At 39.7% G+C, this 23,649-nt stretch overlaps 2 protein-coding genes across 5 annotated transcripts in view; one reads left to right on the top strand and one right to left on the bottom strand.

Annotated features, from left to right (window-relative positions):
• evla (Enah/Vasp-like a) overlaps window positions 1-13,895 on the top strand; it is a 66,205-nt gene extending 52,310 nt beyond the window's left edge. For 3 of the 4 annotated variants that reach the window (XM_033642764.2, XM_033642763.2, XM_033642765.2), the window contains 11 exons: window positions 1,303-1,360; window positions 1,585-1,646; window positions 2,556-3,497; window positions 7,685-7,938; window positions 8,141-8,256; window positions 8,529-8,556; window positions 8,899-8,941; window positions 10,156-10,216; window positions 10,474-10,531; window positions 10,655-10,712; window positions 12,388-13,895. In XM_033642764.2, coding sequence (XP_033498655.1) covers window positions 1,303-1,360; window positions 1,585-1,646; window positions 2,556-3,497; window positions 7,685-7,938; window positions 8,141-8,256; window positions 8,529-8,556; window positions 8,899-8,941; window positions 10,156-10,216; window positions 10,474-10,531; window positions 10,655-10,712; window positions 12,388-12,425 — 1,718 coding nt within the window. In that variant the 3' untranslated portion in view covers window positions 12,426-13,895. The remainder of the gene's footprint in view (window positions 1-1,302; window positions 1,361-1,584; window positions 1,647-2,555; window positions 3,498-7,684; window positions 7,939-8,140; window positions 8,257-8,528; window positions 8,557-8,898; window positions 8,942-10,155; window positions 10,217-10,473; window positions 10,532-10,654; window positions 10,713-12,387) is intronic. The other variant, XM_078175060.1, reaches the window with a different exon arrangement.
• Window positions 13,896-15,928: 2,033 nt separating this feature from the next.
• Window positions 15,929-23,573, bottom strand: degs2 (delta(4)-desaturase, sphingolipid 2). Its single transcript, XM_033642049.2, has 3 exons — window positions 23,420-23,573; window positions 19,201-19,943; window positions 15,929-17,706 (listed from the first exon to the last, which is right to left on the bottom strand). The coding sequence occupies exons 1-3, from the start codon at window positions 23,499-23,501 to the stop codon at window positions 17,563-17,565; spliced, it is 969 nt and encodes a 322-aa protein (XP_033497940.2). The 5' UTR covers window positions 23,502-23,573; the 3' UTR covers window positions 15,929-17,562.
• Between the last annotated feature and the right edge of the window lie 76 nt (window positions 23,574-23,649).

The raw sequence follows: 23,649 nt of genomic DNA, 5'->3' as shown, positions 1-23,649 counted from the left end.
ACAGAGACAAAGCAGAAAATGCTCAGACATGGGAAGCTTGAACGACAGACATTTGGCTTTTTGGCTTAAAGGTGGGTCTTCACCATGCAGGATTTGTCTAAATTCAGTTTATAGACTCATACAAAAGTAATACCTCTACAAAAGTAATACCTCACTAGTGGTGGTGTGTTTATCTGCAGGGACTCTGCTGTCTGCCTGTATTTTCTTCTTATTCTGCTGTTCCTGTGTACAGCATGCAGGTGAGGTCAGGAGTTTATAAAAAGGTAGCGACCAGGTGCCAGACTGTAAGCAGGATGCATCCAAGCGAAAGCTATGAAAATCATGGACACAGCGCAGAGCAAAATGCAAATATAGTGAGGTGAAACAGCAGGCAGACGAAGCTCGTTCCAGCAGGAATGAATCTGGGGCTGGGTATACCTTTGAAAAATGATCTAAAGATGAATGATTATAAATGTATAAATCTTCTGTCGATCGACAAACTGTTTCAGCATTAGAATTATTAAAAAGTGAAGAGAATTACACATATAAGGAGAGCTGTTGATAAGATGTGTATAGGAGCACAGATGAGGGGGTGCCCTGGTAGTTTGCGTGGTCGAGCGAGCGCTCAGTGTACTAAAAGCTGAGTAGCGGCCCAGGTTTGAATCCGACCCGGGGCCCTTTTCTGTTTCACGCCCGCCCCTTTCCTCCCTTTCCTGTCCATCTCTAGCTAACCTATCTAATAAAGGCAAGAAAAGCATAGTACAGATGATGGCTGATTTCATTTTATGTTCCAGCCAGATCACTAAGGTCCTCTACTCAGCTTTACTTGTAAATGTTCCTCGTGTGTCCCATAAAAGTACCAATGAGAGTGCCTTCTGTTTTTATGCCCCTAAACTGTGGACTTCACTGCCTCTAGATATCACAATGAGAAGGTCTCTCTGTATTTTCAAAGAAATTAAAGACCTAGCTTTTAAATCAGGCTTTTAATTGGGCGTAACGTTACAACCTTAGTTTTAATCATTGGTTTTTCACTTTATTTATTCCCTGTGTTTATTTTATTTTATTTTATTCTATAAACTCTTATTTATTGATTTTTAATCTTTTATTGTTGTAATATTTTAGTTTTGCAAAACGTATTTTATTGTTGCCTGTTTTATTCTTTATTTTTTTATCTGTGTTGTTGCAATTTTGCTGTGTGACGCACTTTGGGCCGTGTGTTTGTATGAAAGGTTCTATATAGATACAGTTGAGTTGGATTGATGATTAATTGACTGCTGTTTGAGGTTTTTTTAATGTTTGTTTTTCTGTCATTGTGTCTTTCAGGTCCAGTCGTCCAGCGCCAAAATGGGCCCTCCTCAGAGGAAAGCGAGGCACAGAGGAGGTATGTCTTTGCACAGAGAAGCAAACGTTAATATGTATAATATGAAAGCTCTGAGCATATTAAACGAGACATATCAGGTGAAAAAAACAGAGCAACTTAATCCTCTTTGCTGCTGCTACTTATAATCCTGTGGCACCATGATCCCACACACCAGACTGGATTTATTGACACACAGTGATTAGAAAAGACACCTTAAAGAGGAGTGACATGCTTCCACTTCACAGGATGATGGAGCAACATCAGATGCAGGCGCACAAGGAGAGGGAGCGACGGACATCGGGATCAGGTGAGGCTTAAACAAACACACCCACGCCCAGCTATATAAACATACACACACTCTCCCTCACACACAGGCTGCTCTGGAGACCGAAATGAATCGAAGACTGCATATTGTGTTCTCCTAGCTGCACAAGCCTTTTTTAAAAGCAAGAAAACCTGTCAACAGAAAGACCTCGCTGCACACTAGCTGTCGACAAATAACCCTACTGAGGAGCAAATTGATATTTGCTCTGCTTTGTGGTTTGGTTTTTTTTTAATGAGGGATGTTATCAGTGTTTGGTCAGGCAGAGCACACTTTACTTTCCCAAAGCAAACAGGTGATTTTATCTTGACCAAATACCAGAGATTCCAGCCCCTGATACAATAGGTTCCCAAAGGTAAACAGGCTTTCCCAATGTGGGTTGTGTTGGTGTTTCCTGCCTTAGTTTCAACCACTGCTCCCCAGTCTGTATGCCCTTATGCTTTTTATCCATGCACACATATAAATGTTCAAGTCTGCCCCTTAAAGACACACTCAGACTTAAACATCCTCCTTTGTCCCTGCTGTCAGTGGCGATATCAGTTACCCCCCTGTCCCTGCAACATGCTCTACTGCCATCTCTTTCTTCCAGCTACTGTTGGGGGGGGGGAAATGCCATATGCTTTCTGACCATGGCTCAGTCATGTTGCATTCTGCTGCTTGTTCTTTTTATGATATTTTGATTCTTTCTTATTTGCTATTGGCTTCCGTTTTTTGGATTGCTCCTGATTTTCTCATCTTTACTTGCTTGGTTGCTCAGTTGGTTGCTTTTCATTCTTCTCACGTTTTTCTCTTTTCTGTTTTCCTTTGTTTGTTGCCCTCTTTCGTCCTCCTCTTCGTCTGCATCTCCTCTTCCTGTCTCTCCTCTCTCTGTCTTTCTCTCTCTGCCTGTCACAGTCGTTTCCACTCTCCAATATAAAGTGTCCACCCCTCCCACCCACCCAGACACTCCTCCAGAGTACAGACAGTACAGAGCTAGCACACTGCCACCCTCCTACGTCCGCGTGGCCTCCTCCTCTCCTCCCTCCTCCTCCGCCTCCTCCTCTCCCTGTCAGGAGAAAGAGGTGGGGGCTGCTAGGGACAGGGCCCAGCTCTCCTCCCAGCTCTCCACCTCACTCGCCTCCGCCTTTTCCCCAGTCCAGGCAGGAGTGACCACCCAGGGCCGACAGGTCCGTCAGATCCCCCTGTCTCCTCCCACAGCAGCCCGCCACCTACACCTTCAACAACAACAGCAGCAACAAGACATCATGCTCCCCCCTAAACATGGCACCTGGTCTGCCTCCCACTTGCAGCAAATGTACGCCCAGTTACCCCCCTCTGCCTCCCCTCCAGTTATGATGGCCATGCCTGTGAAGCAGGGTATGCCCCAACAGCCCACCCTCCCATTGGCTCACCCCCTCCCTCCCCTGAGCACTAGGATGAAGCCCCCACCTCTTGACCCAAACGCCGTGACGGGCCATCACCAGTACCCCCAGCACCAGCCCCACCCTCACTCCAACGGCCAGCCAGATGGCTCCTACTCTCCTCATTCTCAGCATCTGCCACTCACCCCGCAGTACTGCGAGGCCATCCCCCTGCCTCCTCTGATAGGTCAGACAGCCCCAGGCCCCGCCCCCAACCACCAGCCCCAGTACCCATCCACCTTCCACCCTCAGCAGCAACTGCATCTGCAACAACATCAACAGCAGCAGGTGTACCACCAGCAGGCCCAGCCCCCTACCACCACTTCCTCCTCCTCCTCCTCCTCCTCACCCCCCTCTTACACTGCCGTGTCTGACGGGGGCTCGCCCAAGAAGACCCCCTCCCCCGTCCCCCAGCAGACCCCCACGGTCAGCAGCAGTAAGTATGAGGAGGAGAGAAGAGGAGGTAGTCTCTCAGCAGTGGGATGTTACTTGTGTACAGTGTGTGTGTGTGTGACTGTGTGTGTGGGGGGTGGGTCATGTGTAAGGGAGTGTATTCTCACTGTAGTGTGTGCACCTCACCCACAGTGCTACATGAGAGCATGAAAAAGGCACGTGTCACATGCACACAATACATCAGCACTTGAAGCCCCTACACACCCACAGTCCGCTTCCACACAGGTGTTTTCACTGATGTCATCTGATCAGATCTGTTCCCAGGATGAAACAATATTTATTAAACAAAGTATTTACACATCGTACTCATAGACTGTATAAAAGAAGTGGACACAGCCTTTGAAAAGTGCAGCCAATGTTAAATTGCCTTAAACCTGCGTTCTTTCTAATGGCCAGCAGGGGGCGACTCCACTGGTTGCAAAAAGAAGTTCAATTGTATATAAGTCTATGCAAAAATGACCCTACTTCTCACTTGATTTATCACCTCAGTAAACATTTTCCTAATGAGTTTATGGTCTCAATCACTAGTTTCAGGTCTTCTTCAGTGCAGCATGACGTTCATTTTGTAAATTATGGTCCCATTTAGACTAAAATAGACAATAAAGCAGGGTATTCTTTAAGGCATGTCTATGACAAGTCGCTAAAATCAATGTCTTGGTGCAAAAGCTTAGCAATGCGTATCCATGACACTGTGTACATTTTAATAGCTTTAAACATAGCTGGAACCTTCACAGTCTGTTTCAGCTCACTGTAACATTTAAGTCACCTAAAAATGTCTTGTTCAGTATTCGGTTATACTAAAAGACTCTATAAGATGTCGGCTGTTCTTTTTTCCAGTAAGTAACGTGTTTGTTTAAAGCCTGTTTTTCGCTAGTCAAAATTAGCATCCCAATTAATATGACAGATAACGTGAATTACAGTGCACCAGCTGATTCGTACCTGAAACCAGATCTGTTTATTGCCTATCCCCTGACCAATGGCCTGTCCTCACCCTAATCATTCTAACCCCAGCCATCTTTGCAAATGTGCAGGTTCCTGGAACGAATTCGGCAGCAACATACCTTGCCAACCCGAGCTAGCGCTAGCTGATGAATTAGTATTTGCTATGCTAACAGTACCTAGCCTCATCGGGCTGGTATGGGTCTAGACTATATGGGTCTTTACCCATGTGCTAATCTAATGGTAGCTCCACCCGCTCGTCCAAATACAGTGATCTCTGGCTCCAAAAAGCCACCATGGCCACAGCCTAATACCAAACTCAAGAGCAGACAAGGTTGGTTCAGAATACTTTGAAATGTAGTCAGTTACTGAATACAAATTACATGGCCATTTTTGTAATGAGTAACATAATCCAGTGAATTATAAAAACAAAAAGTGTAACCTTATCCAATAACTTTTAGATTACTTTTGAATTACCCTACTTTAAAAGCAAACATTGAAAATATTGCACCTTGTCCTAGAAAATGGTAAAATATAAATTATTTCATTAAACTCAGAACATTTTCAGTGCCAACAAAAAGCCTTTTTGCGTTTTCATTATTTACAGCTGGCCAAATCAAATTACCCTGAGAAAAATCATATTGGCACATACCACAGGTGCACTGAGTGTATTTACAACTTCCACTACACATTCATGAAGTGTAATCTTGGCTGATTGTAGTTCCTTATTTACAGATGGTTATTTGAACCCTGCTTCAACGCGACATTGCAGTGAATAAACATGAGGCCAAACTGAGCAATAATCTACTTTCTAATTCATTATGCTTGAAGACATGACTCACCTTATAAGTAACAAGATGTAACCCTAACTCAAACCTTCTCTTATGGCCTAACCCTTCATAGCTAGCGAGCTGCTAATTTAGGTGTTGACACTTGCACAGTGTACCGGTTTTATTCATTGACTACATTCTAGCATCTATAAACTCAAGGCTTCAAAATTATAGTCTACAAACCAATGTTTGGCATCACGGTGGCTATGTTCACTTATTTTATACAGTCTATGTACTATATACTCTTTTTGATCTGTCTATTGCACCTGTAACTTTTAGCAATGTTATTAGCACATAAAATTGTGTGGCCTCCATAATTTCCAGAATATCCCTACCCAGTTGTAATCTGACTAGAGTTCTAATCAGCCAGAGTAAGTGAAAACACCTGTGTGGGTGTGCAGAGTCCTTAGTTTTAGTTTAGTGTTAGCACAGCACAGCAAAATAAAAGGCCTTTGTCTTAGCAAGAGAAGCACAGGTGTTACATACAACATAAACAATGGCTCTGATACCCGAAACTAAAGCAGCTAAATGGAATTCAGACGTATTAATTACACCTGTACTTCTCTGTCTGTGACATGCCAGAATGTCTTCTGTGTAAAAAGTCTACAACTCGCAGCCAAGCAGCCAAGGTATTTTTACAAGCCAGTATTTGAATATTCTTCACCAGCCAAGTCAGTCACCTAAACTCAATCCAGCTCAACGGGTGTCTAAATTCCTGAAAACCACACCAAAGGAAAAATATCCCTAAAATGTCTGCAGTCATAAAACATCATCAGGGGAAATACCATGTGTTTGCATGGGTCATAACCATCAGGAAGTCAGTGACAGCAATGGATCTGCAAAAAACATGAAATATACTTTATTTCTGGTTGTTTTGATTTGTGCAATTATTTTCTGTCCCCTAAAATCAGAAGACTGCGTTATAAAGGACTTTAATTTCGACACTTTTCATCCGATGTACGTGAACACCCTCAAGTTACACACCAAGTCTGTGCCTTAATCTTAGTACATTACAGATCCAATTGTGCTGGAATACAGAGAAAACACAGAAAAATATATCACTGTCCAGGCAGCCTGAGTTTTTCAGTCACTTAACTGTGCACCTCAAAGTCATCCTGCAACTTTAAAACTTACTTGAATCAATCCAAGTTGACACTCTGTCACCTTTATTTTGTCCCATTATTGTCACATGGTTAGGGCAGTGACAGGCGGTGACTGTTATAAAAGCTGCAACAATGTTTCAATGGTTTTTTTTGGCTGCCACTTTGACAAGCAATGTTGGAGACAGAGACATTTTGAAAGGATACTGTGCAGCCTTCAGTACTTTGTTGCTTTAAGCTGGCTCAGATATTTGAGATTCCTACATGCACCGACTGCATCAACAAGGTGGAGTTTTCAAAAGCATTCCTATTTGCAGCTGTATTACCCTGAGACAATGGGTATGTTTACATGCACAGTAATATTACATCAATATTTTGAATATGACAGTATTCTGAATATTGTACAGGTCACGTAAACAGCATATTCTTTTTGGATAATCCAAATTAGGCCTTATTCTGACTGTAGCATTGTTTGATAAAGAAAGTTTAATATGCCGGTATTATTCAGGTTTTAATAGCATTATTTGGACATGTACACAACACATTCAGAATATGCATCTCAACTGGGATTTTTACTGCAGTTTGCGACACACGGCCTCTCGCCTGTTTACCGTCAGCTCTGTGCGTTGTCATGGATGCATTGTACATGAAGCAGCTCACCAACAGTTTGAAGAAGGGGTAAAGATGCATGCCTAAAAGGAAAGCCCACACTTCTGGTTAGAAGAAGTGGTGTTTGCAAGTCTGGCACTGGTGGAAAACTTTGAAAAAATCCTGGCACAAGCGACAGCCATTCCACTTTTTTGACATGATAAATGACATACTAGGAGACATTAATCGCAGTATGCACAGCTGCATGTAAACAGAAGTATTAGTGGAATAGTCACTTTCATTAGCCACGTTAACAGCTTAGTAGGAATATTGTCTTTTTCCGAAGTAAGGGCAAATACCGGAATATTTTGTGCATTTAAACGTAGTCACTAATGTAACTATGATAGTGCACTAAAATGAAATGAAATCAATGGCTGCCTGTAAAGTAGAAAATGTAAAAAACTTTATTTAATCTGTACATAATCAGACAATCAACCAAACAACCAATATCACTCTATGTATAGTTTAATCATCTCCAGTTTATGCACATGTGCTGTCCAGTGGTCTGAAGTCTTGTAGTAAGCAGTAGTGCTCGACAGTGAGAGTGTGTAGCATATCCCTCTTCAGACGGTCTTCACACAACCTTCCAAGGGGCAAAAAAGGTCAATCAGCCCATACAGCCATTAACCAATATCAAATTGTGCCCCTCCCAGGCCCCCCTGTCTCTGCAGGTCACCCAGCTATGCTTTCTGTGGCGCCTCCTCCAGCTTCAGTTCCAGCACCCATGGCTGGTCCTCCAGCCCCGCCACCACCACCGGGTCCACCGCCCCCAATGGCCGTGCCCCCACCCATGCCCCCTCCACTGCCTACTGGTGGAGGGCCTCCTGGGGGCCCGCCCGGGGCCCAGCACCAACCCTCAGGGCTGGCTGCAGCACTGGCTGGAGCCAAACTACGTAAAGTACATAGGGTGAGCCTCCATGGCTGAAAGCTCAGGAGATGTAGATCCAGTCCCTCTGGTTTTTTACGTTATCAGTAGTTAATTACTGAAGCTTTGTTATTTGTGTGTTTAATGGGGGAGGACGGGGTAAAGAGACAAAAGAGCGTTCTCAGTCCCAAAGCCTCCAAAGCAAAAAAACTGCAACCCCTTTTTTTTATAATGTGTTCTTCAGGATGAGAGCAGTCCGCCCGGGTCTAGTGGCAAAAGTGACTCCAACCGGTCTAGTGGAGGCAGTGGAGGTGGTGGGGAGGGACTGATGCAGGAGATGAATGCCTTACTAGCTCGCAGGTACAACAGCTACACAAACACACACACACACGTCACCTCTCCCTTGAATTAATCATGCAGAGAAATATGAGAAAATACCTGTTCTGTCAGCCGTTTATCACATTTCATAACTAACATTTTCATTTTTTTCTTCCTGGTTCTGCCTCACTTACTGAAAATGTTTCTCAAAAAAAGGAAATAAGCTGTTTTACGAGTATTACTTGTGCCAGTTCCTGAACTATTTGTATGTGTGTCTCACTGTTTGCTCATGTACTTATTTCCTCCTCTCATAGACGGAAAGCTTCAGAGAAACCTGATGAAGTAAGTCTGTTGGAGAGATTGACATTTTAGGGAAATGTTAGTGTTAGATAAGAAGATTGCTCCCACTGTCATATCTGTCTGTTGAATATGAGTCTGCAGCCCATTAGCTTAGCTTAGAATAATGACTAGAAGCAGGGGCCTGGCTTTGTCTAGAGGAAACATAACATGGGGCGTCAGGTGCCTGAACTCTTTGAAATTGTGCCCGGTCAAGAAATAGTTTGGCACCAAACATAAAAACACAAAAAAACAGAATAAATGTATTTCCCAAAATGTGAACCATTCCTCTAAAAAGTGACAGATTTCCTATTGTGCAGTGATGATTAATTTTTCTCTCTCTTACAGGACGACTCTAGTGGTAGAGGGCCAGGTCAGCAGAACTCAACAGGTACAAAACAACCCTCTCACCTGATTATTGTATAGCCAAGTCCCATAAAACTACACATTTTAAGACATCTTCTGCTCTGTAATAAAGCTCACTGTTTCAGAGTTGCTTGAAGTTATTAGGGTCCGGGCAGCTAAGCTGTCAGGACGCTATTGTAATCCTAGGTATTCTTCTTCTTCTTTCTTCTTCAGCACAAAGGTCCAGTCTCATGCCAGATATCCTCAGCTGTAAACTCAAGCCAATAGTCCTGATGATGGCACTACAGCAAGCGTCTAAAGTTCAAAATTTTGAAAATTCATAACAAATCAACCATACGTGCTACAACTTCACAACTTTCATCAAACTGTAGCCCCAATACTGAAGAAACTTTTGTACATTTAAACCTATTAAAAATTATGAAGTTCATCACTCTGTTTTTTTTTTTTCAAAAACTGTAAAACTTCTTAAGCCTATCTCCTCCCACAATTTTTGCTCAATTGACACCAAACTTGATACAGAGTATCTTCAGACTGTCCTACAAAAACCATGTTTCTCCGATTTTTGATTTATCAAAAATTGAGCCTACAGTGCATCAAAATGTTTGACTATAAATGGTACTGTAAACATATACATGCAAATTCTTGCAAAATAATTCTTCAATGTTCATGAAAAAAATGACAAAATTCTAGAGTCATGGTAGATGATGTTTGGCAAATTTCAGAATTGTATCTCAAAAACTGAATTTTTGACATCATTTTAAATTTTGCTCTAATGTGAACAATTGGAGTCAATGTAAAAATGGAAATTTTAAACATCAGTTTTTCACTTATGGAGCAAATCAATCATTGTTACAAACAAATTACCAACATCTCCATGCTGTCTAGATGCAATATGTGTATTTTCAGATTTTTGTTTCGATAACTGAATTTTTTACAGTGGTTTGAAATCTGCTTTTCCATGCATGGACGGCTGCTAAACCTGCACATCTGGCTTAGTCATTTTGTGAAGCTACACATGAATTGTCACTGACTAATTAGATCAGTGAGGTAGAAATTGATTCTTAGTCTCAGAGATTGTGAGTTTAAGCCTCAGCTGATGCAAAAGGCAGATTGTGTTGCTAAATTCCTAAATGTCTTCCAATTCTTCTGCTTGTTGCTCAGAATTGCCTAAAAATGGCCGGACCCGACCCATCGCTGCACAGCAGCTATAATGTTATTTATTCTTTTCCTCTTTGCCAGATGCTGTGAAGAAGCCATGGGAACGATCCAACTCTGCAGAAAAGTCTTCACTGGTGTCCAGGTCTGTAGATAAGAGGAGGAGGAGTTTAAGGAGTGCAGTCTGAATATTAAACAGCAAACCTCAGGCAGTAACCACAGGGATTTCAGCATGAATCTCATTTTGTTGCACTGCAGGCACTAGTGGGAATAACAGAAATTAAATATTGAATGACCAAGAATTGTCTAAACTGTGGTTATGTTTAGCAAAAACTTTCAACAGCACATAATCTTTAAATATGTAGTGTATAATGTTAATTAATTTATCCTTCTGTGTTGCAGAGTGAGACCCATCGGCAGCACTAGTGAATCAGACACAGAATTTGACAGGATGAAACAGGTTGGTTTCATCAACATCATCAGCAGTTTATCACAGTAAAGGATTTTATGGGTCTTGTACTTTGTAGATTAATGATTTACACACCCTGTGTTATTGAACTCACAAGCAGTTTTTTTTTAACAGGAAATTTTGGATGAAGTTGTACGTGAGTTGCATAAAGTGAAGGATGAAATCATTAATGGTAAGCAGTGCAGTGTTTGTGAAGTTCATTGGTATCCTGGAGCACAAAGCATGTTTAATCTTTAAGCTTTTCCACTCAACTAGTTTTTATGGAAGCACATTTCCACCAGTGTGATTAAAAAAAAAAGATCCTGCAAATCATTATAATGAGAAACTCTCTCAAACTGGTGTGTAACAATCTCAAAATAATGACTGACTTATCTCCAAATAATGAAAAACTTTATCAAATATTGACTTGGTATCTCAAAAAATGTTAACCTTCCTAAAAATAATGACTTGGTATCTAAAAAAAAAATAAATAAATAATGACGCATCATCTCAAAATAATGAGAAACTTTATTGAAAAAAAAGACTTTGTATCTAAAAATAATGACTTAGTATCTTAAAATAATGGAAAACTTTCTTAAAAATAAAATAAATAATGAAAAACACCCTCAAAATAATGACTAAGTATATCAAAATAATGAAAAACTTTACCAATGAAATGACTTAGTATCTCAAAATAATGAGAAACATTCTTAAAAATAAAGACTTAGTATCCAAAATAATGAAACATTCTTAAAAATAATGACTTAGTATCTCAAAATAATGAGAAACATTCTTAAAAATAATGACTTAGTATCCAAAATAATGACTTAGTATTTCAAAGGTATGAGAATCTTTCTCAAAATAATGACTTAGTATCTTCAAATAATTAACTATTATCTTGAAATAATGACTAGCATCTCAAAAAATGACTTAGTAATTTGAATTAATGACTTAATATCTTGAAATAATGTCTTAGTATCCCAAAATAATGAGAATCTTTCTCAAAATAATGACTTATTATCTCAAAATAATGACATAGCATCTCGGAATAATGACATAGCATCTCAAAATAATGACTTAGTATCTCAAAAATAATGACATAGCATCTCAAAATAATGACTTAGTATCTCGAAATAATGTAATGGCATCACAAAATAATGACTTAGTATCTTGAAATAATGACAATGTTTCTCAAAATAATGACTTATTATCTGTAAATAATGACTTAGTATCTTGAAATAGTGGCTAAGTGTCTCAAAATAATGACATAGCATCTCAAAATAATGACTTAGAATCCCAAAAATAATGAGAATCTTTCTAAAAAATAATGACTCAGCATCTCAAAATACTGACTTAGTAGCTTGAAATAATGGCTTAGTATCTCGAAATAATGTCATAGTATCTTGAAATAATGACTTAGTATCTCGAAATAATGTCATAGTATCTCAAAATAACAACTTAGTATCTCGAAATAACGACTTAGTATCTTGAAATAATGACTTAGTATCTCGAAATAATGACATAGTATCTTGAGTAGTATCTCATTATTTTTGGATTTTAAGTAAATATTTTGAGAAAGCTTGTCATTGTTTCAAGAAGGTTTCTGACAGCAATGACTTACAGGATCTTTTTTTCACACTGGCAGTAGTGAGCTCCGGTAAGTTTTTACTACTCCCTGGCAGTAAATATTTATGATCTTGAGTAAAATCCTCAAACATAAAAAACTTGTGACATCATTGATAATCCGTTGTAATTCTATTTTTTCCACACATTTGATACAAACAGAATGCATGACCAGCAAAGTATGATGCTGAAAGTTGTTGCTTCTGAAATTTTCACTCTCTGAAATGCATTCTTCATTCTTGCAGCCATCAGACAAGAAATTGGCAGAATCAGTACATCCTAATCTCATGCGAGCAACAGTAGGAGGAGAGCAAGAGGAGGAGCTGGAGGAGGATGGACATGCAGATGCACAGACACGAGGACCAGGGGAATGTTCTCTCAATGTTTCTGTGACCTCGCGACACCACTGATGCAAGTTGCAGAGATGTTGTGCCAACATTTGAGTCTGCTGGACAGCGAAAATGGAAGAAAGAGACAGAGAGAAGGGGTTAATGAGACAGAGGAGCAGGAGAAACAGAAGGATTAAGAAAGTTTAAAGGACAGACGAACTCAAACAGAGGATGAAAAGTAAGCTGAAAGATGAATTGAGGGATGGAGGAAGGACATTTGTGCTGAGTTTGGTATTGTGGTCCTCTCTGTGCACCTATAGACTCAGTCAGCCCGGTGTTGCAACTCTTTGTTCTCTGTTCAGTCCAAGTCTTAAGAAGAAAATATTTTTGTTTTCTAAGTTTTTACTGTTTTATTATTTAAAAACTGTGGTGATAATGATGATGCTGTTGATGACAATGAGTATTTTATTGATATTATAGAAGGAGAAAGGAATCTTGCACACCATTTATGTCAGCCTTTTATATTTTCTATTATTTTTTGTTTAGTTTATCCCTAACTATTTCATAATAACAAGCACAATATGGGCATAATGGTGCTGCAGACTCACCTGCCCTCAACTGGCGTATTTAAAAAAAAGAAACAAAAAAAACAGGCTTTTTATGACCTTGTTCATACTGGTGTTGTGTGTCTAACCTTTTCTCTCCAGAGATGTTAGAAAATTAATGTTTGAACCACAATTAGCCACTTAAATTACCTCTTTCCTCCACATCCGAGTTAAAAACATAAAACTTAAAAACATTGCAAATGAGCAATTATTCTATTTTTTTGGCAATTAATAAAATAACACACAGTAACAGTCTGCTGTACAACTCCAGTGTGATCGAGGAACACGTTTCTCTTTACCTGTTCAGATGTGCGAGATCATTGAAACTTGGGGATCATTCACAAAACAGGCCGATAACTGTAAATGTGCCACCTGGTTTTACCTAGATATAAAACAATGTAGTACTATCTATTAGCCATCCTATGCTTTGTGAACCTCCCAAGTATGCATGAACCCCCCACCCCCATCTCTATGAATTAGTTTTTTTATTTGGTTTGAAAAAAAAAAAAAAAATACAAACGGTGGTACATTTATTATAGTGGTTTGTTTCCATGAAGGTTCCCCTTTCTGCATAAGAGATGTTGAATTTGATAATGGTAGCAATGTGAAAAAAAATGAAGGGGGGGTTGCTCTGGCAATATGCAAATCTTACCTAGATAAGAATGTGCAGAAAGTGAATGGTAGGCCAATGTGATGGTAGCTAAATGTGTCTTTGAAGGAAGGATTTGGTTGAATATCGGTTGTTGCATTCTATCCACTCTGTCCGCTCTCAACTACGTTCTGATTTAAAAGCTGGAAGTAAATTCATTCAAACAAAAACAACCATCTGCCATCTACACATTATCCTGCTCTGTGTGTGTGTGTGTGTGTGTGTGCGTGTGTGTGTGTGTTTTCTCTCTTGTGTTTGTTGTGCACAGTTTACACCTAAAGGGGATAATTTAATGGTGTTTAAAGGAATACTTCACCCTCCAAATGACCACATCTATGCTCTCTTCAAAGCCAGACTCCTTTGACACAGTCATTTTACCCTGCTGAACTCGTTAGTTTATTAATCAATTACAGAAAATTAATTGACAACAATTTGATCGAGCACAAATGCCCATCATCTGTTGTTCCAGGCTCTGCTTCAGTTTCTGTTTTATATCATTCTAAACTGAACATCTTTCCACTTTTGGACGTTTGGTTGGACAAAACAAGGAATCTGAAGACGTCACCTTCAGCTGTGTCAAAGTGTGATTTGCATTTTTTCCTTTTTTGCTATTTTCCATAAGTGTGGACTAGTTTGTTGTGTTATGTGTGGCTTTGTTGAGTCCAAACACTTTAAAACACCTTAGTCAAACAACAATGCTGCTTTCACATGCTTCTCAGATAGTCCCAAATCCTGAGTAGGGAAGTTGTTCATCTGACCTCATGTGTTCGTAAGCTTTTAAGCCGTAATGTGGACAACAGTGATGCTACAAAGGGGATGTGGTGTATTCTATTGCTAAGAGTGTTTTAAAAACACATTTATTACAGTTTGAAGCTTTGTATATTTGATTTTGTCCCAGTCTCTGCATGAGCACATCCCCTAAAACCACTAAAGGATTGCTTTATCTGATTTGTTATCAGGGTTAATGTTGATGAATAACTTTTCTAACTAATCTAGGTACCTTTATGTGAAGAGCAACTAAGGCTTACAACCTACCAGGCTATCGCATACCAAATTATATAAGCAAATATTGATATGCAATGCATGAATTAATTAAAAGTTTCTTATATCTTATGTTTTGTGTAAAATGAACTTGGCAAGTCATGTACCAACATTTTCATCAACTTTCTGTGTTGTTCTGACTTGAGTAGGCATTCTTTTGAATTTCCTTAGTTGGGAACTCGTTTTTCTGCATATTCTGACAACACATGAATGCATTGTTACACAATCATCCCAACTGACCAATCAATTCATCAAGAATGTTCTCCATTTCTGGATTTTGTGTTCCCAGTGAAGGTATGCCAGCGTTTACTTCACACACGGTGAGAGATGTATACACAAATGGTCTTTTATGGGTGAAGTATTCCCTTAAATCAGTGGTTACCAACTGGTCCAGCCACGGGGTCCAGACTTAAGGGGTCAGACCAGTCTCATAATGAATGAGAATATAAATTCGCAAATGCACACGATCTGTTTCGCAAATGCACATGCTCTGGTTCACAAATATAATTTTTATGCAAACTTGTAATATAAATTCGCAAATGCACACGATCTGTTTCGGAAATGCACACACTCTGGTTCACAAATATAATTTTTATGCAAACTTGTAATATAAATTCGCAAATGCACACGGTCTGCTTCACAAATATTATTTTGAGGCACACTTGTAATATAAATTCACAGATCATGCAAATCACTGAATGTGCATTTACAAACTGCTTCTCATTTGTGAACCTCTCTACATTTGTGAGAGAAATCTGTGTGGTGAATTTTTAGACTCCCTGACACACTTTTACACCAATCGCAGAGCTACTGAACTACTACAGACACGCAAGATTGAAACGGTGCAAGAGACATGGATCAATCTCAACCTGTAAGTAACACATTTATCTTATTATCCCCTTGTTGTAAATCATGCAATGTTATTGAATTATAATGAGTTGAAGCATTCTGCTTAGCCAAGTAACATGTTTGAATGAAAGTGTGGAGAAAATGTAAGGAGCCATATGACTGGCTGAAAGCGAACACACCAGATTGACTGATGAATCTGTCAATCAGAATCATAAATTTGATTGACAGATTTATCAGCCAATGGTGACGTTCGTTGACCTGCGACATCAGGGGAGTCTCAAAATTCACCACACAGATTTCTCTCACAAATGTAGAGAGGTTCACAAATGAGAAGCAGTTTGTAAATGCGCATTCAGCGATTCGCATGATCTGTGAATTTATATTACAAGTGTGCCTCAAAATAATATTTGTGAAGCAGAGCGTGTGCATTTCCGAATTTATATTACAAGTTTGCATAAACATTAAATTTGTGAACCAGAGCGTGTGCATTTGCGAAACAGATCGTGTGCATTAGTGAGTCCGAAATACAACTGCAAACCAGAGCATGTGCATTCCTGAAAAACCTTGCGTGAGTTCATTCATTATGAGACTGATCTGACCCCATACTACAGACTTCTCCTTAGCCATTAGTTCAAAGTCCACACAGATAAATACACTCGGCGACATACTTGTGTTTAGCCATGTTGTTGAGCTAGTTTGCTGTCTCTGTTAAGTAGCTATCAGTTAGTCACTCACTCTACTGCAGGAAACGGCAACAGGAAGCCCTCTAAAATAAAAGGTTTGTGCAGGAAATTCACTGTACTTCAAAATAAAGTGTCCATTCAGAATGGACCCATGACCCACCAGTTGGGAACCACTGCTTCAAATAATATAAAAAGAGCTCACATCTGGTCACCACAAAACAGACAAAGTAATATTCTTTATAGTAGCTTATAGCATCATCTTATATCTTTTACATTCATTTAAATAGAAGCAACAGAGATCACGCTTATCAATCATAACACATAGATTAAGTTGTACATACAGCTGGACAACGTTACGGAAACACCATTCAATACAATAACTCTGTGGTAAATATTAATTTTGTAAAGCTTGTTGCTTATTTGTCTTTTGCAATTCATAAGTGTTGATTTGCTATAGTGTGTGGAGGACCAGTGGTCACAAGAAGACTCTAACACTAAGTAACATGAAATGAGTTAATTAACCAAACATGAGACTTGAGTCTGGATTTTGCATCATAAGGTGTTTCTATTATTTTGTCCACTCCGTGTAGATGTAATCAAAGCAGCGTACAAGCAGAATGGGGCGTCACTGAAGAAAAGGCTCCTCTTACTGGAAGGTAAATTTCAATGCTCATTTTCCCCTCAGCACTGTTCTGCACAAATTAAATTAGGTAATCCGAGAGGTCTCGTGTGCCTCGATTCTCACATTCAGAAATATAGAAGACATAATGCTTGTAGGCAGGAAAGGGGCACCACAGAGTTAGTGACATCATGTAAAATCTCATGAGAATGTTTGTGACCTTTATCCTATAGAAATGAGGATTTCTTTTTACATCTGTTGAAATATTAGCTCTTCATCATTGTGCCCTTCTCAGTGCCTCCTGGATACAAGGAAATGTCATCACTGTGTCACAATGATGAGCCATCTGTTTATAGCAGGAATAGAAGCATGAATAAATAGTAGGGTAAGGAGACCATGTAGCTGTATCGGAATTATCTTACATTTTCCATGAACCGTGTATGTATGCAACTGAAATGAGCACATCATGCACTGGACTGATTAAAGATGTTAGAACATTTACTCACTGTGACATGAGAGAAAAACACATTTAAACTGGAAAATGTAATAATATTTTATAGGCTAGTGCTCCATAGATTTTTTTATTAAACAACTGAAATTCACATTCCCATTAAAAGGGAAACATAATATGATCGATCCGCAGATCTATCCCTGCTTGTTAAGCTTGTACTCCCGTTTGATTCTGGCATAGGGGCCGATGCTGTCGTCGAACACAAAGTCCCATAATACCCGGATCCAGGAAGTGTGTTGAGGGAGGGAGTCGTAAAACTCTGCTGCGATTTGCTTGACCTGCCAATAAAAAAAAAAACACAAATCAAGTGAGAATGAGAGCTTCTAAAAACAAATAAGGATTTGAATTGTACATCAAATATATATTCATGACATCTAGACTGCAGTTGTAAATTGTCAGAAGCACCTCAGAGACTCATAGGTCTAATTCACAGAGTTCCCACAAATTTCTACCAATTGATTTTCAAAACTTTTCCTTAATATTTTACCCATTTCCTGTTTTTCTCCTTATGTGACAGCACAAAATGTGTATCATGGGATGAGAGTGACCCACCCTAACACTAATTTCTCATTTGTAATGCAAGGAACTTATTCTGCGTAAAGTTAGTCATGTTTTGGGATTTTTATGAACAAATTTTAAACAACAGCACAAACAATGATTATTCAAAACATTCTCTTAATTCCAAACCATTTCCAGGCCTGGAAAACAGTTTTTCTAATGTCATAACTCTTACAGGGATTTCATGACTGTGGAAACCCTGATTTCAACATAGCACCTTATTTAACTACAACAATCAGATACAGACACAGAATCAGACATTTCACTGTTTGTTCAAACCATTCAAACACAATGCACAAAAAAAAACAAAAAAAAAAAACATCCTACAATGAATCACTTAATAGTTCAAAAAATTGACTATCTAAAAGTATTCCTTATATTCTATTCTGTAATCCATCACTCATCACTTTACGCTTTATTCCAGGGCTGGTTGGCCATCTTTGACCTTTCGTGAGCTCAGTCACTGGTATTTCTTCATTTCTAAAGTCATACTGGGTAAACTCCCTTTGTACATTTGTACTGTGATCGAACAGAGATCTGATTGTAGCCACAGTCTGAGATCTCAAGATTTAGTTTTATTGTCTAGTTCCTAGTGCTCGGACTGAGCTGGGAAACTACATGAATTGGTCTCTCCACCTGATTTTATAGCTCTCATAAGTACAAGGATGAATGACTCGGTAGGTTCTTGACATCGGGTGTAGGTATTCTTATATTTCTACATGTTACTGTATATCTTTTATGTTTTTTATTGTGTTGTTGTTAGGCTGTAACTTTTCGTGTGCTGCTGTCTTGGCCAGGTTTCCTTTATAAAAGAGATATATGATCTCAACGGGACATACCTGGTTAAAAATGGGTTACATAAAATAAAATAAAATAAAATCTCTGTTAGAACAAAAATAGCTCATAAACTAAAGAACTGTCAAACAAGCTGTCAGCTGTGCCAAAAGTTTGGTATCTCACTTTGAGATACTATCGTGCTTTTGTGGTGCTAGACAGGCGGCAGTTAAGCAGTTACAACATCTGACCTCTCACATGATAAATGATTTGCAGTTGATAGGAAAATGTCACAAGTGGAATCTGCTGATACCCTTTATGTTTAGATTCTAAAATACAAAAGAGGCCTCTCTTATCTGCCCACACCCAGAGGTGATGCAACTCAACTATCCTCATTCATTACAACCGAACTAATAATAGTCTTGGAAATGATGACTCACCTGAGGTAGTTTACTGCCAGGTATACTGGGGAAGTCATGGTGCTCCATGTGATACCCAACATTGAAGGTGATCATGTTCAGTGGTCCATAGTAAGAATATGTCTCGTGTCCCTTCAGAAACATGTAATGCTCAGCTATGAAATGTCCAGAGATAGGATGCAGTCCCATACACAGGATCGAACCTGCAATCAGGTAAACAATGGGCTTCAGGCCCCATAGATAGTAGATAATTAAGTCTGCTGTGAGCTGAACAACTGCGTTAAGGATCTCTAGCTGACCCACTGGCTTAGGATTGACCACCAATGGGCGAAGGGCGTAGAAGAAGGGCTGGAGGAAGAGCCAGAGGACTTTCCTGGCTGGGGTGCAGAAGAACCATCCTTCCATGTTTGTAGGGATGTCAACATCCAGCTGGTCACCACCCAGATACCGATGATGGTCAATGTGGTACTTCTTAAAGGAGGCAGAGTAAGGCAACCCAATCGGCAGGTTGGCCCACATGGCAAACCAGCGGTTCCACTTCGCCAGCTTGTTGCCAAAGGCCACGTTGTGAGAGATGTCGTGGATAGCCAGAGTCAGGGAGTGGTTGATGCAGCCTCCAAAGGCGTAAGCCCAGAAGATGACCCACTTCCAGGAGAGGTCGTGGACCAGGTAGCAGGCCAGGAACTGCGTCAGGACCATGCCTGATACCACCCACTTCAGCTGGGGGTCCGGACCCATCAGAGACTTGATCTCTGGATATTTGGCTGAGGAGAGAAGCAGACAGATAAAGGGATGGGAGGGGATGTGGACAGAGATAAGTTGGGCTTGTGTTGGCAAGAATCGATTGCTGTCATGATACAGATATTGCAATACTGTCAGTAAGGCGATATAATGCGACTTTTAAAAAATCTAATATTAGAAAAACCATCAATGCTAGCATTGTGTGCTTTATGACTGCCAGTGTCATGGGCCTGTGTTATTTGTGTTTCTGCTGGCGGTACATTGTTACGTTGGAGTATGATAATATGAATCAAGATTCTGTTATTGCATTGCCTGTTTCTTGACTTAAATCTTTTCAGAAACATATTTTAGTGTACTGTTTAGCTGTAAAATGAGAACTTTTGACTGGATGGTGGGCAGTGCTTCGTACTTCAGTCGACTGTTTCCAACATAGCAGCTGGTTCACAAACTTTCTCATTTTACAGCTAAACAGTACACTAAAATGCGTTTCTGACAACATTTGAAGAGAGAAATAGGCAATGCAGCAACAGAATCTTGAGTCATATTTGATCAGCGCTGCCTAGTTTGACAATTTGACAGCAGTTAATGAGCAGTGATTGACATGATTGACAACTATGTCAGAAACTTCTCAGCTCTAATTGGTTGTTTTCAGTAGGAAGAGGAGAAGGGACAAGATTTTTTTCACCAACTATCTGTCTTATGCACTTCTTTCCAACTAAAGTGAGTTTCAGCAAATATGACACAATGTTATTTTTATAAAGATTTAGGGGAAACAAAAGGTATAGGGAGTTGAAAAGCAGAAGACAGTAAAGGGAACCTTAAGTAAAAAAGGAAATAAGGGATTAGGGGAGTAGTTAAAGGGGAGGGGAAGAAGTAACGGATTCCTTTCATTTTTCTAAACATATATAATTACGTAGGAGTTAAAGAAAGGTAAATGTCAGTCATGATTCCAGCAGGGACAGCTGTTAAGCATGACTCATTCACTCTCATTTTCCAAAGCTTGATCACAACTTATCACTGTGTAAAACTGTGACTCTATGGAACGTAAAGTACACAATCGAGCATGTTGTATGGTTCCAGCCCTTCTCCTGGGACGGGCCTGCTGACAAAAGTCATGTTTAATTGGCAGAGGTGTTGTTTTGCTGAGGGACATGAAACTGAGGGAGTGGTTCAAAAACATTCACTGTTAGAAAAAGAGCTACGTTTAGTCCATATGACATTTACAACATAACAGACTCATTCGGACATACAGGTTCTATTTGCTACACCGGCCACACCCTACAGCCAAACTAACACAGGGGTTAAAAAGCGTATCCCATCATGCATTAAATGAAAGATAGCCATGCACCATCAGATGATTGCTCATGCAAATCTGGCCTGCTTCTTTGTGTTCAGCTCACTTGTGTAGTGGCTTTATCCATATGGGGCTCACCCTGGTAACTATCAATGGTTTCAGTGGCATTTCTCCTGCATGTAGGTCTCCCCTTTACTGACCAAACCAGCCTTATTTTGTTAATGTTTAGCCAACAGGAAAATAATTTATCAAGACACCTCCTATACAGTCCCTTTTTATCTACTGTATGATTTGAACTCATTTAAAAAGTGTGTCATTTGCTCATGCTATGTACAGTCATGTTTATGGGCTATACATCCTCAAAGGTTGGCGTTGTCGCACACCCAAAGGGCAAAAAGTTAAATCAATAACCAGACATCATAAAAGGCATTGCTTGAACTGCTTAAGGCGGTCGGGCAGAACATGCCGTACAGTCAACATTGGGTTTTAACCTCACCATAACAGAGAGTCAAGTCATTTCATTTGTGGACACATACTTAACCTATATAAGGTTTAAGCCTCAAGTTTCAACAATAGTTTTTGTCAGATTTAACTGCATGCTACAAGTCAAAATGACACTTAAATTGCACATATTTATTTCAGTTCTTTGCCTGATATCAGAAAGAATTGTTGACCCAAACTCACTGGAGTGGGCGGATTCAAAGGTCTGGATCCAAGCTAAATAAATTTTCTGGTACTGCTAAAAGTGATCAAACACCAGACAGCATCACAATCATCCCTCATCCATGTGACCTCTACTGTAATGGTAGTAATTGCAAGTTTATGACATGCAAGCTGAGCCACAACAGACTGCAGACATGCCTTACTGGCCGTTCAATACAACATAAAACCACTTGTCAACCAATGATAATGTAAAGGAACTGAGGCTCACTGACCCCTGCCCCTCCCATAGGTGCGGGGCAGGGGATAATTAAAAGAAGAAACACTTTAATAATTCAAGGCACAGTAGTGTCAACCTGTCACCTTCTAGATGTGCTTCTTTCACACCAGAGCAACCATGCGTGACAAAGCCAAGATCGAGTGTACATCAGCAGGTTTAGATCTCGTTTATCTAAACTGTTTTTAATGGATTTGGATAGTAAATCAGATGACCGAAGCTGGCTGCACACAATACAGATTTGGTGAGAAAATAAGAAGGATCATATGTATAACACACAGTTTAGATTCTTGCTTTAATCAACTACAGACGTGGTTTATTGAGGCAGTTTGTTAAATAAAGGTTACTCTGCCAGATCCCCCGACTCTCACTAAGTTTGTCTCCTCACATGCACATAGCATTGCATTTTGTCATGAGCAGGGAATGTGTCTTGTTACCTTGCAAGCCTGGAGGCATTGTCAGCTACACCTGCTATCAATATGCTGCTATTGTCTCCCAAGTTAGAGAAAAAGATGGCTGTGAGGGAGGATGGTTTACATAAAAAGAGTAGGTGGTGGCCTGTAGTAGATTTTACACTACATCATGATTTTTGCTCTCTGTCCCATGGGCGATGAAGTAAGTGTATTTGCTGGTGATACCCACACCCCCTCTGAGAGCTTTTGCTGACAGAAAATACTGTAAATTATGCAGTTTGGATTTTGAGTCAAATGCAAGAGAAAAATGTGAGAAACCCACATAAATGTAAATGATTTAAAGTCACATTTTTAAGTCAAGTCAAGTTTATTTCTATAGCACATTAAAAACAACCTCAGTTGACCAAAGTGCTGTACAGGCTATGCATGTAAATACATATAAACAAATATAAATAAAATAAATATAAACATCCCTCTCTAAAACACATGGTAAATTTTTTAACGGAAATTACACTGATTTTTTTTTATTATTAATTTTTGTTTTTTATTAATACTGTAAGATGTGCAGGGAGTTAAAGGATATTTCTACTTGTGCCTAAAATAATTCTTTAACTCCCATCAGCATGTCAATGAGTGACTCACAGTCTAATTCTGTTTATCTTGCCAGTTTCTGCGTTTTCCCTACATCCATTGTGGTCTGATAGCTAGTTAAGCAACAGCTTGTAAACAGGTTTAACCGGCTACGATTTTAGAGAAAAAACGGTTGTAGTCTGGAAAAAACACAAACGCACCAGGTTGTTACGCAAACTATCAAATAATAAACAAGAAGCCTTTTTATTTTTTATAATTTCTTACCCAGGATTTCTTTTCTTCTTGAAGTGTGCGGCTGGTCATTGTAGACCCATTCAAAGTCGCCTCTTCCACCTGTCTTCCCCATGACTCTCCTTTCTGTGTCTGAGGCACACAGCTCTGTGGCGTTATGTGTGTCATCAAGCCCTCACAGTATCGGGGCACACCCACTTACACAGGTTGCAGGCTGCAGGTGTGAAGTTTGATCATAAGCTCCTCCCCCCCCTCGAGCTGAG

The sequence above is a fragment of the Epinephelus lanceolatus genome, chromosome 15 (assembly GCF_041903045.1).
Source record: "Epinephelus lanceolatus isolate andai-2023 chromosome 15, ASM4190304v1, whole genome shotgun sequence".
Classification (NCBI taxonomy): domain Eukaryota; kingdom Metazoa; phylum Chordata; class Actinopteri; order Perciformes; family Serranidae; genus Epinephelus; species Epinephelus lanceolatus.
This window is presented reverse-complemented; position numbering and strand designations above follow the sequence as displayed.